Here is an 18954-nt window from a genome sequence, read left to right as displayed (position 1 = left end):
CTCAGTCACTATAGCCCCTCAGTCACTATAGCCCCTCAGTCACTATAGCCCCTCAGTCACTATAGCCCCTCAGAGTCACTATAGCCCCTCAGTCACTATAGCCCCTCAGTCACTATAACCCCTCAGTCACTATAGCCCCTCAGTCACTATAGCCCCTCAGTCACTATAGCCCCTCAGTCACTATAGCCCCTCAGTCACTATAGCCCCTCAGAGTCACTATAACCTATAACTATAACATCTCTGAGGGGTTATAAAGTGAAAAAATGAGTAACATGAGGCATAAAAAGAGTGAAAAGTGACTAAAATGTGTAAAAAAGAGAAACCATGTGGTATGTAATGGAAACAAGAAGCTTAAATGATCAAAATGTGGCAAACAAACAAAAACAAAACAAAAAGAGGGAAAATGTAGGTAGAAAAATAGATACAGTATTTATTGGAAAGGTATTTATTGGGCTAAATATGGCTTATTAGGATGGAAAGTGTTTAAATAAAAAAAGGTGCGTGCGTAAACACACTCCTATTGGTCCGTACCTTCCCTGAGTGATTCCAGTGTCTCCTATGATGTAATCCAGGGCGATGTAACTTCCTGTCTGTACGCGCTCTGATGCTAGCAGGAAGGCGGAGCCTGCTACGCTCTCCACGGCGTCTCGTCTCTTACTGAGGACCAGCCTCTCAGAGCTGAACCCACATTTATCACTGAACAGGAAGCTGAATGCTGGACACACACACACACACACACATTACTACACACCTGTAATAACACGTTGTCTACACAAGAGGGCGATAAAACAACATTTGTTCTTTCTGTACCCCCCCCCCCCCCCACCAGCTCCCAGTGCCTCCAAATAATCCTGACAAACAACATATTTTCACAATGATTGAATTAACAGAGAACAAGTAAAACATTTCAACTACATTAAAGTCATAACCTGTATAAAAAACAAATGTAAAAGTGCAATAGTCAAAAATACAGGAAGTAAAACATTGTTTACAATCTGTAACAAAAAGTTAAAAAAAAAAAAAAGTTAATTTAGTGCATGTATGAAATAAACTAACAGGGAACAAATAACATAGTTCATAATGCAATAGTGTTATTGATCTCAGAAAGACTGTCACGCCCCCACCTGTCATACCTCTAAAACCCACCAGGGGGCACGCCCCACACTTTGAGAAGCACAGCTTTAGGGTGAATATAAACCAAAGATCATCATCATGTTGCTGTTAAATCCATTCTATAAATAGATGATGAACATATTCAGATCCATTCAGGCCAGAGTCATTATGTCTGCTCACTGGAGCGTTAGCGTTAGCACAATGCTATTCAGCGGCTGGAGGGGGTGGGGGAGACCACCTCATTAGCATGTGTCTGGGGAAGTCCTTTCAACAACTAGGGCATGAGAATAATGAGAATAATGAGAATAATAGAGGAGGAATGAGCAGCACAGAAGGAGAACGTTAGATGCCTTCAAGAAACTAAGATTATTTTCTGAACAATTTGAGCTCATTTTTATCCTTTTTCTGCAACTTCACCAAACTCTCCATATTTTAAACTATTTTTCATCACTTTCTTGCCATATTTTTGCTCCTTTTAATGTAATTTTGCTACATTTCTCCCATTTCTGACACTTTCACATCACATTTCAATGACTTTTCTTCACATTTTTTCCACTTTCCAGACATGTTCATCACTTATAAACCCTTTCTATCACTTTTACACCTAATGTTACATATATTGACCCATTATTGTCACTTTTTACCTCTTTTCACCATATTTCATTATTATTTTTTCCAATTTAACCACATTCACCATTTGTCGTGTCATTATTTACCAGTTTAAATTGATTTTGTCCACTCTAATTTACAACTTTTAACTTTTCAATTACTGTGGTTTTGAAATTCCCATTCACAATTCTCATTTTTATTATTTTTAATCTTTTGCACCTTCAGATAGCTTCTAATGTCAAGTGCGTTACAAATAAAATGTATAATTGTTTGTTAACAATGTAAAATACAACAACATGCTTTGGATCGTGACCCCATTTTCACACGAAGAACTTCTAGCTACGCTAGCTATGCTAGCTACGCTAAAGACTGTTTCTCTAGAATCAGTTTTTGATTATGTTTGTTTTACTGTTACAAATACAGAGTAGACATGATTAGTGACTGCGTTTCATTTAAACTCCATTTATATTTGACAAAGTATAAAATACAGTTGTTTAGGATTGTGTTATAATTTGAAAACGTTTATTTTCCTTTTATAAATTACTAGACATTTTAGGCCCCATCTAAACTCTAGGCAACGCCACATGAGGTCTCGACCCCAAGGTTGAAAAACATTACATTAGCTTCCAATATAAAGTGTATAAATGAAAGGCTTCAGTAAAGAATGTGACAAATTAAAATGAAAGTTCAGTTTAAATGTGGATGTTTGTTCCTGTTTAGAACCTTTAATATGATCATGTTCGTTATTGTGGGCGGTGTCTTTATGACATGTTATTGTGGGCGGTGTCTTTATGGCATGTTATTGTGGGCGGTGTCTTTATGGCATGTTATTGTGGGCGGTGTCTTTATGACATGTTATTGTGGGCGGTGTCTTTATGACATGTTATTGTGGGCGGTGTCTTTATGACATGTTATTGTGGGCGGTGTCTTTATGACATGTTATTGTGGGCGGTGTCTTTATGACATGTTATTGTGGGCGGTGTCTTTATGACATGTTATTGTGGGCGGTGTCTTTATGGCATGTTATTGTGTGTCAGACATATTATTATTGTGTGTTATTGTGTGTCAGACATATTATTATTGTGTGTTATTGTGTGTCAGACATATTATTATTGTGTGTTATTGTGTGTCAGACATATTATTATTGTGTGTTATTGTGTGTCAGACATATTATTATTGTGTGTTATTGTGTGTCAGACATATTATTATTGTGTGTTATTGTGTGTCAGACATATTATTATTGTGTGTTATTGTGTGTCAGACATATTATTATTGTGTGTTATTGTGTGTGAGACCAACGCTCTACTGTTTTTCTATCTGGATCAAAATTCCAGCATTAATGACGCTAACGCTAATCCATCGTCTCCGTTACACAAACCAGAAAGTTCAGGAATTTAGAAACTCTACAGTTTGATCTACTGACGGGAAGAGAGCGAGATTTTTGATTTATAATGAATATCAGGACGTCACATAAACATTAAAAAGTGACTCAATCTTTTTAAAGAGGTTTTAAACAAACTGCTTTTGTTAGTTTAACTTTAACTCAAAGTTCACAAATAAAAGCATAAAAACATGTTTTATCATTCATTAAAGTTTACTGTCTTTAAACTGTTTAGATCTGATTATGTTTGTGTTTTACACTAGAACTAATCACAGACACAGACTGAGCTCAGAATAAAGAACATTATCATATTTAAGATTCCAAACAAAAACAAACAACATTTAATGAAATTAACTTTTATTTCTGTTACCGTCACATTCTCTACTGAAGTCTTTCATTTATAAACTTTACATTTGAAGCTAATGCAGTGTTTTTCAACATAGGGGTCGGGACCATATGTGGTGTCACCTAAAATGTTCAGTAATTGATCAAATAAAAATTATGGATTAAAAATACATTTTTGATTTTTTATAATTAATATTCTTTCAAACTAAAACACAATCTTAAACAACTGTATTCTATACTTTCACTGCCAAATAAAAAATCTAATAAATGCTGTTTACTGTATTTGTAACACAATAAAACAAACCACTGAGCTAATTTATTACATTGTTGTGAGTATTTTACATCCTTATTAATAAACAATAACACATTTTACTTCTAATGTACTTTACATTAAAATAAATCTGAAGGCACAAAAGATTAAAAAATGATAAAAAGAAGAAAATGCAATAAAAGAAGCTAAAAACATCCAAGAAGGAAAAAGCAAAAGTTTTTACATGTGTGCAGTTTTTATTGTATTTTAATGTTACTCTGTACTGTTCATATGTTTCTGTTAACTTAGTTTTCTTATTTGTTTGAACTCCACAGGGACTAAAGATAGACATTAGCTGACCTGCTAAAGCCGCTATATTTACATACTTGTGTTTATTAATTATTCATCGTCCCGTCCAATTAAACAAATAAATAAATATGTAGTCAGGGTGTAACATTTTATTCTCTATAATTAACCGACCTTCCTCATGGAAGGATTAGAACTCTCCAGTCTGGGTCTTACCGGGCCCTGGGGGGGTGTGGAAGGTGACCTCTGGACTGTAGGGGCTGAACACGGAGTTCCTGCAGCTTCGGACCCTGAATGAGTACAAACTGTCCGGGTCCAGGTCACAGACCACAGTATTAGAACCATAGACCCTGTCTGTGACCCTCCACAGTCCAGAGTCCTCTCCGTCCTCCTGGGAGGGACACTGACCTGGACCCCCCAGCCTGTGGAGACACAGAGTCAGCTTTCTCATCCATTCATTCACTCACTCATGGTGTCCAACCTGCGGTACTCCAGTATGTGGTGGTCCGTAGGGAGGTGGTCCTCAGACAGTCTCCAGCAGATTGAAGCCTCGTTATAAACTCTACTGCTGCTCAGGTCGATCAGAGGAGGATCAGGGACTGAAAACAATTAATCAAACAAATCAAATAGGAGTTAAAAAGAAAATTAAACAGTTAGTTCAGACCGAGTGATCTGATTGGACGACAGACATTCCCTGAGTGCTGATATAGACATTACCACTCTGTTCAGGCGTTCTAATAACTGTTGAAAATGTTGATGTGTTGCCATGGCAATAGCCTCCTCTCCTTCCAGTTGTGCACCAGTTGTGTGGGCGGAGCCAAATAAATGGTTAAAGTGTTCGTCCACCCCAGGTGGTCTCTGATCTGCCACAACAGTGATACTCAAAAAATGTCTCGATTATGGGCGTGGCTCCTAGAGTAGTTAAGACACACCCAGTTAATCAATGCCCCTCCCATCTTTAATAGGACAGGGCGGGGCCAACAGATCTAATTCCAGCCAATAGAAGCATTCTATTGTAATAACAGGGTTCAGCCCTTAGAGGGCAGTCACTGATATTTACTACTAAATACATTACATTTAAATACTTAGAATAACATTTTCAAATAAACAAATCATAACAGTTGTTGCCACATACAGTTGACTAATCAAATGTGGAGAGCTGTCAATCACAGCACAACAGCACCACCTACAGGGTGATATTGATTAAATAATCACTAAAGACACTAAAAAAATTATGGTACCATCAAAATCACAAATGTTGAATTAAGCGTTTTTGCTGAATAACAGTGAACTGGTTTTAGCTCATAAAGAAGTTACAATAAGGAGTTTAATCATATTTAATATGGCTTCATTGCACTAGAACTCTAGTGTCGCATTGCAGCACATTGATCAATGATTGGATTGGTTCACACAGAGTGAACAGCTCAGCATGTTGCAGAGGAACAAACACATAATGGAGCTAAAGTGATTCTCAGAATCAAACCATCCATGGGTTCCTGAGGAGGAAAGTATCACATTACAACAACCATGGAGGTCAACATCTGAGATCAAACCATTAATAAACTTATTACTTTTCCAGTTCTTTCATCTCTTAAAGCTGCTTTTTACCAGCATGGATTTGTTCTCATTATTATTTTAAAACCATCAGAGTCTCTAAACTTAAACTAATCTGTGTCTCTCATTGCTCATTATTATCAAAGGAATCCTCCACTGTTTTTATAAATCTGTTCTAAAACATCTAAATATTCTTATTATAGATCTATGTCTAACAAACACAATTTACTATGCTCCATATTCATTAATTACATTTTATAAATGGGACTACTTTACACTTTTAGATGACGTCACAATCGTAGTTGGTAGTAGACAATGAAGCAGAGAAGAAGCGCTCTCTTCAGGGATATTTACTCTCTCTCTTAAACAGTGCGCTGACACGCTGTGGTGGCTGAAGTTAAAGAGTAACAGTAAACTTTTGAGTGAGAGTCTTTTTCTCAGGGTTTGTGTGTCTTCAACTGTCCATGATTTATTCTCTAACTTCAGCCACCAGAGCGTGTCAGCGCACTGTTTAAGGAAGAGTAAAAGTGCCTTAGGAGAGCTCTTCTTCTCTGCTTCATTGTCTACTACCAAAACTCAGAGTTAGTCACAACTGTTTTTATCCTTTTTCTGTAAACAAAAGAAGTTTACATCAACATCTTTAACTTTTCCTGTTTTTTCGAGAAACCAGAAGCAGCACAAGTTGTAATTTTGACCAAAAATGTCAGTAGATGATGGAGAACACTGAGAACTCCAGGGGCCACAGTGGGGGACAGTCACCTCAGTGGTATCTGTCATTGTGTCTTTGGGCAAGGCACTTCACCCACATTGTCTAGTATGAATGTAGTGTGTGAGTGAGTGTTGGTGGTGGTGGTGGGAGGGGCCTATGGTTCACTATGGCAGCTTCGCTTCCATCAGTCTGCCCCAGGGCAGCTGTGTCTACAACAGTAGCTTACCACCACTAAGTGTGGAGTGAAAGAATAATCCCTTAATTCTGTAAAGTGACTGAGTGTCTAAAAACACTATTTAAATTAATGCATTATTATTATTAAATGAGCTACTAACCCTAACAGCTAAACTCACATTAATAATGATAACAGACACAGAGCTCTGATATTTCTACTTATTATTTTCTACTTATTTCTAACAGTTCCTAATTACATTTTGTCTCAGCCAATGATCTCATCATAGCAGTTTGAGCTTTAATGTTCCTTTGTTTCTATAAACTGTGACGTCTTTGTTCAAATACACGATAAACACTTCAAATGGAAAACATTGAATCACATTAAAAATGAACAATAAATGGACGTTTGGAGCCACAAACGTATCCTTTCACATTCTCCAGAAGAAGCATGGGGTCAAAACTCACAGTACGGCCACAGTGGGGTCTACAGTGGGGTCTACAGTGGGGTCTACAGTGGGGTCCACAGTGGGGTCCACAGTGGGGTCTACAGATAGAACAAACATCCCTCTGTTACTGAGCAGAGCTTTAGAGGAACCAGTCCAAACATAAGATCTACTCTGTGACTTCTGTCAGATTTTAATCCATCATCAACCTCAGAGTGTTTCCTGTTAGTGAAGAAATGGATTTAAAGAAGCTCTGATGGGTTTTTACTGTAAAGCATTAAATTACATTAGAACTTTTCCATCAGCACACAGAGCATCATCATCCACTGTCCAATCAGATTAAAGCTGCATTGACGCCACCACAAAACAACTAATAACATTTCTCAACAGGAAGCAGCAGGAAACATCTTTAAAAAATGAAACAAATAAAATAAAATAAGTTTGATAAATAAAATACATGCTCCTATTCTGACATGTGAAAGTACAGACCATCAATTATAATGTAAATAGGATTACATGAAAGAATAAATTTGATTGATTGAATAAAATAAATGAAATAAATAAAATAAGTTACATAAATGAAATCAATCCATGATAATAAATTCTGTCCATCATTGCTAAATATCATGTGTTTTATGTATGAAGATAAGTGCAGGAAATGTTTTGCAGTAAAAAAAAAAAATCTTTAAATTATTTATGTTTAAGTGTTTGTCGTCATCTCCACATTTCATAACCTTTCAATAATCACCAGTATATGAGTCATGTGACTTTATGTGTTGCTCCTATTGGTCAGTGAGTTATTCTACGTCATGAATCCATCCAGTGAACCTAAGGATCTGCTGTGTGTGTGTGCTCTACTCCATTCATCTCCTATGGATAACTATCAATAACTATCAGTAACGATCAATAACTATTAATTATTACATGTGACTGTACCTCCTCCAAAACACATCTCCTTGAGCAGATTTTCTTCTCTGGACGTGTCCAGAACAAACTCATCAAAGCAGGGATCAGCAGCAGGATGGAAGGTTCTCAGGGACTCTGTGGCTTTCTGGATCCTTCAGACAATAGAAACAATATGGTTTTATTAGAGGAATCACACACAGCAGCAGAATGATGGATTCTCCAACAGGCCCTGAACACATCACAGTGAAAGCTGGAGGAATTATAGAGGAATTACCCAAAGCTGCTAATGGAGATCAATTATTCAGCTTAAAGCATGAGATCACACTGCATACTGTACACTGTGTTAGCTTACTGTTAGCCTGAGTGCACGTGGCTCTGAGTGACACACACACACAAGTTGTGTCATCTTTAATGATCCCATTAGTCAGATTTGACCAACAACACACACACATTTTTAAGCAGACGTTTAAACGATGTTGAGAACACGTCTGTGGTGCAGAGTCTAAGTTTTACCTTCTTTATAGGTTTACATCATCTGCACAGGTTGGATTCAAACCCTCCACTTTCAAGATACGCTTTATAAGATAAGATGAGCTTTATTAGTCCCACAAGGGGAAATTGCAGTTTCAGCAGCAGATAAATAAAATAAACCAAAATAAAAACAAAACAGCATAATAAACTCACATGTAAATATGCCACATTATTTGAAAAGTTTACCAAATTAATTGTCTTATAATGACTAGACAACGTTGAAAACAACATTAAAATACATGTAATAACTGTTTTGCACAGTGAGAGCACTTCAGTAGTACCTGGTACAGATTCACGACAAATCAAACGGTTCCATGTTTTGGTTCCTAAACGCATCCTTGTGACTGTGAAGCAGATTTCCAGTGCAGTACCTGAACACAACACTGTACGCACATGACGGCTAGCTAAAGCATTGCTAACACAACTATTAAGTTGGCCACGTCAAGAAATAACTCTAAGGACATGTCAAAGCGGTCAGCAGACACTTCTGAGGAAGACTGACAGTTGGTAATCGATACATAAGGAGATCGAAATAAATTTCCTGAACAAAGTTTGTCTGAATAAATGAAATCTTAACATACAACATCAACATTATTGATAACAACCTTAAATTTCAAAGTCAAGTCAAAAATGTGTGTAAAAAGGTCAAATCCAACTTGAACTGTTTTGGCTTCATCAGGAGGGATCTGTCCCATCAGGCCGCCCTGCTATACATGCATGCAATGATTTTTTCACATCTGTCCTACTGCATCACATCCTGGTCACAAACCTCCCCGTCTACACTCAAGCCAGTTGTTTCATTGTACAAACAGGCAGTCAAGGTATTTGATAGAAAACCTATGAGATGGCATCACTGTGACATCATTCATAGACATAATCTTTTTACTTTCGAAAACTTTATAAATTTAGTACTCTGAAATTGGTCTTTAAATGTTTGAACAGTCATGTGTCGCCGCTGTTCTCAGCTCTTATTGTTCGGCGTCAGGACTCCCGTAGACCCAACACCAGAGCCTCGGTCAGTGGGGACTGTGTTCTCCCAAAATTTACTAAATCTTTTGGACAGTCCAGTTTCTCTTTTAATGGATCCAGCCTGTGGAACTCTCTGCCCACTGATTTAAAACTGCAGACTGACATGAACAGGTTTTACAGAAACAATGGCTGAAGTCAAGTCAAAGCTGCTCACATGGTAACGCTTTATGAAATGTATCCTGATGTGTATTGTTTACCTTTTAAATAGTGTAATGTGTATTGTATTGCATTGTGTATTGTGAAATGTGTTGCCTCCTATGGACAGGTGTTGCAAATTAGCAGTTTTGCTATAACACTGAAAACAATGTATCTGGTTTGTCCAATGCAGTTGTTATGTCCATATCAAATAAACGAATAAATAAATAAAATAAAATATAAAAAAAAAAAAAAAAAGACAAAATAAACTTGCAAAAATTATTACGCAAGATGGACGTGATTTTTTTTAATTTTTGTTAGTGTGCACTTGCATTTAAACCTTATTTAATTAACATTTTATTTCTTTCTTTGTTCAGTATTTATTCTTTTTATTTGTAATATTTATTGAGCCACTGTAACAAGTGATTTCCCCCTGGGATAAATAAAGTCTTTCTGATTCTAAGTTAAAGGTGATCTGGCAGTCCAGTGGACGTCTTAAACCTGCAGCGTTATCAATGATAACCATGTACAGAGTGAGTACCTGGTGTTACTTCCTGCCTACCCGGCGTTACTTCCTGGCTACCCGGCGCTACTTCCTGGCTACCCGGCGCTACTTCCTGGCTACCCGGCGCTACTTCCTGGTTACCTGGTGTGCAGCTGCTTGGCCGTTTGTACGAAACACGATTGGTCCGTTTCCTTCAGAACTTCCTGAGCATATCCAACCAGTCCACTGTTCTCCAGCATACCCTGGTACTCCTCCACCTGGAGGACGTTCACATTCCCATCGTCCAATCAGTGACGACCTCTCATGTGAACATTTAAACACAGGATGTTTTTAATCACCTGAGCGTTGAGTTGATCCAGACGACGTTTCTTTGATTGTGCGATCGATCGCAGCATCTCACATTTACGATCCTGAAGCGTCTCAAACAGTCGCTCAAAATGTTCGTTGGCTTGGCGCTCTGCCAGCTCACCGTTGTCCTTTAATATCAAAATTATATCATTATAAACTCACTGAGCCACAGACAAAGCAGGAAATAAATCCTGTTTGATTTTATAGAAAACTTTATATAAAAAGGATTTAAAAAAAAAACTGATTTAGTGAAAACTAAAACAGAAAAACATCTTTACGTTTAAACAAGTCATAAATTAAATAATAAACCATTTCACTAAATGTGAAGCTAAATCTCTGCTTTAAAGTTTTATTATTAAGACTAAGATTTTATTTAAAAAAAAAACATTTGACTTTTAAAGCAGTTTCTATTCAAATTCATTTTATTTGTTTCATTTTAACAAAAATCTTAATAAATAAATTTAAGAACATTTAATAAGACTGAAATAGGCAGAAGCAAAAATGCTTCTAAACCCAACATTTGAGTTTTATTTTTTCAAATAATGCAAGAAAATAAAAATACAACATTTAACAAAGTACATTTTATACCCTTATAAACATATTCCTACTGCTTTGCATAACTTTCTAACATATTGTGATATTTTCTTTTTAAAATAAAAAGTGCATTAAATCATTTTTATTTCTTTATCATAATTTGAGAATTTTACCTCACAAACAGAAATCGTTTTTTTTTTCTAATATTGCCTTTTTCTAAAAGACAATTTTATTTAGCTTTGAACATTAATTGTGTTATTCTATAATAAACAATGTCTTTACATTTCTTTTGATTTAAAAAATGTTTTGCAATAAAACAATATAAATAAGTGTGTCATATATGAGAGTATAAAATAAACTGTAAAGAAGTTATTATAATGGAATAAGTATTTTGTTTTAAATGACACTAAGTGTTTTTGTGTTTCCTCCAAGATAATTTAGAGTTAATTATGACTCCACAGCACTTAGTATCAAAAACAAGTTTTATTTCTTCACATTTTATTATTTTAAATTTTTACTTATTTTTAACTTGCATTTGCTAGAAAAAGACTGTTTTTTGTAAAAAAAAATAAAATAAAAATTAATGAATTCAATTACTGAATCAAAACAAAATAAATAAAAATGAACCAAATTCAAATAAATTTAAAAAAAATAAATGAATTTTAATGAAAATAAAATAAAAAGATGAATATGAATAAACGCTACAGGTTTAAGTACAATGTGTAACTATGTTTTCTAATCTGCATGACTCAGCATTACTCAGCGTTCTCACCTCGGTCTGTTTGACGAGCAGCTCGATGTCAGTAATCTGATTCCTGACCTGGTCCTCTTTACTGATCAGGTAATGGATACTTTTTGCCAGTTTTTCCTGCAGAAAGAAACCAGATCAGCTGCTGTGAGTCACAGGGTCGTGACCTCTGACACGTGCACGACGTGCACACGCATCACAACACTGAAGAGGAATGAGTTCAAACAGCACAAATACAATAATGAGTAAAATTATCATTAAAGACTCAACATTAACTCCAGAAACAACACGTTAATCAGGATCAATAAATACAATCCACTCAATAGTCCTGGAGGGCTGCAGTCCTGCATGTTTCTAACACGTTTACTTAGTCATATTAGATGAAACTATTTAAACATTGTTGATCTTCTCGCTCATTCCCACACAACGATCAGGATTCATTTTCTCTGGAAGTTTTCTGTGTTTGGTTTGAAGACGCAAAACACGTAGAAAAGGCAGGAAAATTGTAGAGCGACTGTTTTAGCCAAATTCAAAGCGTTTCTAATGGAATTACACGTTTTGACAGAGCTGACTGACAGCTGCAGCACACGTTCAAAAAACATTAAAAACAATTTAAACACCAAAATAACCATTAAATAAAACACCAAAATATGTAACACCAAAAATACATCAACACAAACAAAACACTGAAACCAAAAAAAAAAACAAAAAAAAAAAAAAAAAAACTGTAAAATACATTGAAAACACCAACAACAAAATAACCATTAAACGCCACAAAAATAATTTAACAAAAAACATGAAAAAGACAAAAATAAATAAATAAAAAGCCCAAAAAACCACCCTAACAAACATTAAAAAAAACAAACAAAATAACTATTAAACATAAAAAAACATAACATTAAAAATGGCTAAATAATAATGAAAACCAGCTGGATGTGTGATTAAACTCTGCAGAATAACACGTTTCAACATGTTTCTAATCTATGACACGCGTGTCTACTTTTTATTAATTAATTTATAATTCACACTATGCTGCTGGCCCTGAGGCACACACTTTATTTTACATGTTCTCACTTGTAATAATAATATAAACTTTAAATCCCATGTTGACAACGCCGCCTGACGAGTTTTCCCTGAACGTTGCCTGCAGGTACAACAGTCTGAGGAGAACCAATGAGAGGCTCTGATCATTAGACCACAGTTAAGAACTGTCTTAACATGTGAATCCACGCAGGCTGAACCAAGCTCTAAATGTGATTGGACACATCTTTGCTTTGATGTTGCCATGGCAACCACAGGTTATCAAAGCCCAGTCCTCACCTGAGCTTAAAGGAAAACACTTAGTGATTGTAAAACTATCAGTGAGATGTTTTCATCCCAGTGACCACAGACCAGACATTACAGACATTGACTTTACTACAAAATATCATCTTAAAGAAGCTGCTCCATGGAATGATTTTTATCTTTGATATTTGAACAATGACTAAGTCAATAAAAAACACCTTAGTCACCATTCTAGCTCTAGTCTGAGCTTCACCTTCAGGATCTTGTAGGCGTTGCTCATAGACGTGACCTTATGGTTAGCGTGGGATCCTCCCAGTTTACACAGGTGACAGACAGGTCGTCTACAGACCTCACAGTACATGTTCACCTTCTCCATCTCATGCTCTGGACACATCAGCACCTGCACACACACACACACACACACACACACACACACACACACACACACACACACACACACACACACACACACACACACACACACACACACACACACACACACACACACACACACACACACACACACACACACACACACACACACACACACACACACACACACACACACACACACACACACACACACACACACACACACACACACACACACACACACACACACACACACACACACACACACACACACACACACACACACCTGTTAGCTCCACATGATCAGGTCTGAGATGACCATCAGACGACCTTTTGACCCAGTGATGAAGAGGAGAAGATGAAGGCTGCAGGTCAAACAAATGTTCCTCTGAATGCGTTCAGCTGCATGATCAACAGATTTCATGCAGGGGTGTCAAACATATTTTAGTGTGTTTTGTAGTCGTTGTGCATATTTTTGTTGTTTTGTTGTGGGCGACCGTGGCTCAGGTGGTAGAGGGTCGTCTTCTGATTGAGAGGTTGGGGGTTCGATACCAGTACCTGACTATGTGTCGAAGTGTCCTTGGGCAAGACACTGAACCCTAAGTTGCTCCCAGTGGTCGACTAGTGCCTTACATGTCAGTCCTGTCCCACTGGGGTGTGAATGTGAGAGTGATTGGGTGAATGAGCTGATATGTAAAGAGCTTTGAGACTGTTTCAGTGGTGATAAAGCTCTATATAAATCATGTCCATTTACCATTTACCATTTAGTATTTCTTTTTCTCATTATGTCTGTATTTGTCATAATTTTGCAAATTTTTCTCACATTGTGTATTTTTGCTGCCGTTCTTTTTATTTTCCATCATTTTCTGGGTTTTTCCGGTCGTAATGTGTGTTTTCAAGTTATTTAATGTATTTTTTGTCATCAATTTATTGTATTTGTGTGTGTTTTGGAGTCATTTATGGTATTTCTCTTTGTGGTCGTTCAAAATCAGACTGAGGGTCGTCAGTTGCACAAGTCTAGTTTTTGACACCATAAGAGGAATAACTCCTCCCTCTGCCCCTTCCACAGGGAAGTGAGCTCCACCCTCACTAACAAACATGGTGAAAGCAGGACGTTTCCTCCCTTAGCTGTGTGAACCGAGCGGGAGGTGGAGTGGGTGTGGCTAAACAAAGCATACTAGGAAGTAGACTCAAACAGCTCATTAGACATATGAAAGTGATGAAAATCAGGAAGAAGGATGAGTTTGGATCAAAACACTTGAGACGTTTGTGAAATGGTTTTCTTCACGTCTGTACTTTAGGGTCATGTGACTCTGGTTTATGTTGATTCAAATGGGGGTTGCTGGTACTCGCCTTGGGCCGGAAGTTGGTGGTGGGTCCTACGTACTCATGCTGAGCTTTGGGGGTCCCCCATGGGTGGTGGACCTTAAAGCACTCGTTGCAGTAGCTGGCCTTACAGTCCATGCAGCTCTTTGTCGCCTCCTGCTGCTGTGGAGGTTTACAGATGTTACACATGATGGCCACGGCCGCCCGCGCCGCCTGCCGGTAGCGCTCCACGATGCTCTCCAGGGTGAAGTTACGGAACAACATGCTGATGCCGCGCTCCCCCAGGTCGATGTCGTGTTGGCAGCCCGGGCACGGGATGGTGGTGATCCTGGGCGTGACCGAGCCTCGGCGCCATCCTGGAGACGACACGGAACCTGGAGGACAGCGAGGGGGGAGGAGTCACACTTTGGATGATTGGCTACAAGCAGTCGGTCACGTCTGAAGCCCTACTGGACATGTGAGCAACGTCTGAATGATGGGAAATACAGTATCTAAAATGTTTAGATCCTAAATAAAGATGATTATGAGCTCCATCATGGTTTAAAATAGGGCTTCAGAACGTCTCCTTTTGCACTTTTTACCCCCCAAACTAATCAATAAATGCAAAACTATGCAGCAAATCATTAGTCCAGGCAATGCAATGGAATTATTAGATGGGAAGGAAAAAGTCAGAAGAACTGAAAATAATCCAAGAAAACAAAGGGAAGCTTTAGAGGCAGCAAAACACAGGAAAACAAAGGCTTAAACTGACTTTTATGTTTCAAAAATGAGATTAAAGTCATGTAACATTCATCAATAAAGTGCTCACAATGATCTGGACAAAAGGAAAGTGTTAATTTATGAAAGTGAGGCGTTCAAAGATCTGATGGTTACAGACAAAGCAGATGATGTTTTAAATGTCTATGCATCACGTTTCACAGTAAAAATCTGGTCCTAAGTCAACTCTACAGTTGTTAGTGATGCATCAGCATCACGACAAAACAGGAGCACGATACGACGACATGAGGTGGAAACAGAACGTCAGACACAGGCAGAGTCTGAGAAACACTCACAAACGAAACATCAGCACGAGCAAAAAAAAAACAGAGTGCATCACGTTTGTGGGGGACGGGGGACGTAAGGAGTGCTGGATTTATCTCAGGTTCAAAGCCACTGTTTCCGCTGCGTTTCCGAGGACCTAGAAATTAAATCAAACACTCCTCAAGCAAAACACAGAGACAAAGACTTTAAAAAAGGAATAAAAGGTGCAACAGAAGAAGAAGAAGAATAAGCCAGCAGTAAAAACCAGTGAAGGAAAGGATCACTATACACACATCAGTTTACTACACACACACACACACACACACTCAGCTACTTCACCTTTCTAAAATACGGAAACAGATTGGGGCCAATTTTGATGGAGATAAAAAAGTCAATATGTCAAAAATAAAGTTGGAATAAAGTCGAAATGTCGAGAATAAAGTTTGAATTTCATAAATAAATATAATATCATGATAAAAGTCTACTGTTTTCTATAAAAGTCAAATCTACAGAAGCTGACTAGGGCCAATTCACCATATCCTCCACCAGTGTCCATAGGGTTAGGTCCTAATGTGTTTCAGTAGCTCCTCCCACAGACAGATTAATGCTCCGCCTCTTCATAAACTCGTCAGCTTCTGTAGATTTGACTTTATTAGAAAATCTAACACTTATCATCATATTGGATTTGAAGTTCATTTTCACATTTTGACTTTATTCTTGATTTGACTAAAATGATTTTCTCCATTAAAATTGTCTCTAATGCACTTGTGTTCTAAACCCACTCATGAAATAAAATAAATCAGCATGTGATGAAGTTATAATAAACATTTTTTATCTCGATGTTGATGGAATGATGGTGATTTCTGTTTAAACAACATTCAGCCACAGATTGTTCTTATAATATATTAAAATATTCTGATTAAACTTCTGATTTGGGGTAAAAGTTGCATTTGAAGCAGAATGTGTTTATTTGTATTACTGTAAACGTTCATCATTAACAGTCTGAGCTAACGTGAGTCCAGGCTCGTCCGTTTTGTTCTGGGAATGATTAGAAAAATAATTAATGCTTAGTTTTTAACCTGGAAAACATATTAACGTGATTATTTTCCAACATGAATAATCAGATTACTTTTTCTTCTTAAACAAACTAAAATCCTTTTTTGTGTTTAGAAAGTTTATACCACATTTCATTTTTCTTAAAATAAACTTTTTAACTGTTTGTTAGCATATTAATCCAATAATGTTCTTTAATCTTTAATGATTAAAGGTCGTTTCTCTGATGGTTGATTGTCAGATTAAGTCTGTGATCTAAAACGTTTTAGTTAAATTACCTTTAGGATGTCAACAGGTCTGAACACATGTACGTGTGTGTGTGTGTGTGTGTGTGTGTGTGTGTGTATAACACAGACCTAATGAATGGAAACATTGTGAACACCCCCCCCCACAATCCTCCACTGTTTTTACAAATCGGTCCTAAAATCTTATTATGCACCATAATCATTTAATTGAATGTGAAAAATAGGAATAATTTACAGTTTTAGAGCCTGTGTTCTGTGTCTGAATCTGTGATAACCACATGTATTTATTCATCTGAATAATATCCACTGTTATCCAGGAACGTTTATTATTATTATTATAGTCATCTTAAAGATGAAAATCCTGGTTGTAATCACTAATAAAATGGCTCAAAGTGACCAAAAATGGTGGAAAATGAGGTGAAAGATGAATGAATGAAAGATTTTAAAAACCATAGAAATTGATTAAAAGCTGTAAATTAGAGTGGATAAAAACACAGAAAAAGGGTTAAAAAGGGTTCAAAGTGTCAATATCGGTTTAAAAGTATCAAAAATGGGGAGTAATTTAGCAAAAATACATTATAAGGAGCAAAAATATGAGAAGAAAAAGTGATGAAAATAGGTTAAAATATGGTGAGTTTGGTGTAGTTGCAGAAAATGGGTAAAAATAAGCAAAAATGGGCTCAAATTGTTAAAAAAAAAAAAACTATTCTTAGTTTCTAGAACAATCAATTTAAACTGGTAAATAATGGACATGACAAGTGGTGAATGTGGATAAATTAGCAAAAATAATCATGAAATCTGGTGAAAAGAGGATAAAAGTGACAATAATAGGTCAATATATGTGACATTAGGTGTAAAAGTGGTAGAAAGGGTTTATAAGTGATGAACATGTCTGGAAAGTGGAAAAAATGTGTAGGAAAGTCATTAAAATGTGATGTAGAAGTGTCAGAAATGGAGAAATGTAGCAAAAATACGTTAAAAGGAAGAAAAATATGGCAAGAAAATGTGATGAAAATAGGTTAAAATATGGTGAGTTTGGTGGAGTTGTAGAAAAAGGGTAAAAATAAACAAAAATGGGCTGAAAATATTCTTGATTTCATCTGGTGACACCCTCCTAGGGTCTCACAACCCTAAATGGGTTTTTAAAAGGCAATTAAATGAATATGGAGCATATTAATGTGTTTTGTTAGACATAGATCTACTAATAAAGATCATGTTTTATAAAAACAGGAGGATCCCTTTAAAACGTTCTATGGTGGAACATGTGAACCTCTGACCCTATGCTGTGTGTCTGTAGGGATGTAAGCATGTGTCCACAGGGCTACAGTAGAACACACAGAGAACATGGGTTCTAGAGAAACACTGTACTCACTACTACAGTAACCCATAACACGGAGAACGCCTCTACCTCCACTTCCCAACGACCTCCTCACTGAGGCTGAAATCATGAGCAGAGACGTGAAGTGAAACAACAGTAAAATAAAACAATGTACAGTAATATGATGATGAACCAGCTCCATGTTCAACACATAGAAAATAAAATGTGTATTAGAGACAAACACAGGTTTGGAAATGTGCTTTTATGTTCATGTTAAAACATTTATTAATAAACAACAAATTAATGAGTCACACACTAAGTTTAATAATCCAGCAATAAAATAAAAAACTCATTTTAAATCTACAAAAATAAATCAAAAGTTTATTATTACATTAATGAACAGCTACAAATAAAAGTTGTATATGAGGGTTAAAAATGAAGATTTGATTAATAACTTATAGAAGTTGCTTCCTTTCTTTTTTCACACACATTTTTGCTTATTTTTACAATTTTTCTGCAACTACACCAAACTTTTCATATTTTATTCTATTTTCATCACTTTTTCTTGGCATATTTTTGCTCCTTTTATTGTATTTTTGCTACTTTATTTCTGACACTTCTACATTTCAATGCTTTTTCTCCACTTTTCCCACCTAATCATTATTGGCACTTTTAACCTTTTCTGTGTTTTTGTTGTGAAATCTGGTGAAATCAAA

General features: G+C 36.6%; 1 protein-coding gene across 7 annotated transcripts in view; it reads right to left on the bottom strand.

The window, feature by feature from the left end:
- trim36 (tripartite motif containing 36) overlaps positions 1–18954 on the bottom strand; it is a 33706-nt gene that overhangs the window by 3235 nt on the left and 11517 nt on the right. For 2 of the 7 annotated variants that reach the window (XM_028458425.1, XM_028458427.1), the window contains exons 3-12: positions 15699–15779; positions 14630–14976; positions 13158–13304; positions 11645–11740; positions 10329–10466; positions 10132–10247; positions 7821–7942; positions 4486–4603; positions 4221–4426; positions 532–715 (exon numbers count right to left, since the gene is read on the bottom strand). In XM_028458425.1, the coding sequence (XP_028314226.1) occupies positions 532–715; positions 4221–4426; positions 4486–4603; positions 7821–7942; positions 10132–10247; positions 10329–10466; positions 11645–11740; positions 13158–13304; positions 14630–14976; positions 15699–15779 (1555 nt within the window). Of the gene's footprint in view, positions 1–531; positions 716–4220; positions 4427–4471; positions 4604–7820; positions 7943–10131; positions 10248–10328; positions 10467–11644; positions 11741–13157; positions 13305–14629; positions 14977–15698; positions 15780–18292; positions 18359–18954 lie in introns of all 7 variants that reach the window. The other 5 variants (XM_028458429.1, XM_028458431.1, XM_028458426.1 and 2 more) reach the window with 4 other exon arrangements.

The sequence above is a fragment of the Gouania willdenowi genome, chromosome 9 (assembly GCF_900634775.1).
Source record: "Gouania willdenowi chromosome 9, fGouWil2.1, whole genome shotgun sequence".
NCBI classification, from domain to species: domain Eukaryota; kingdom Metazoa; phylum Chordata; class Actinopteri; order Blenniiformes; family Gobiesocidae; genus Gouania; species Gouania willdenowi.
This window is presented reverse-complemented; position numbering and strand designations above follow the sequence as displayed.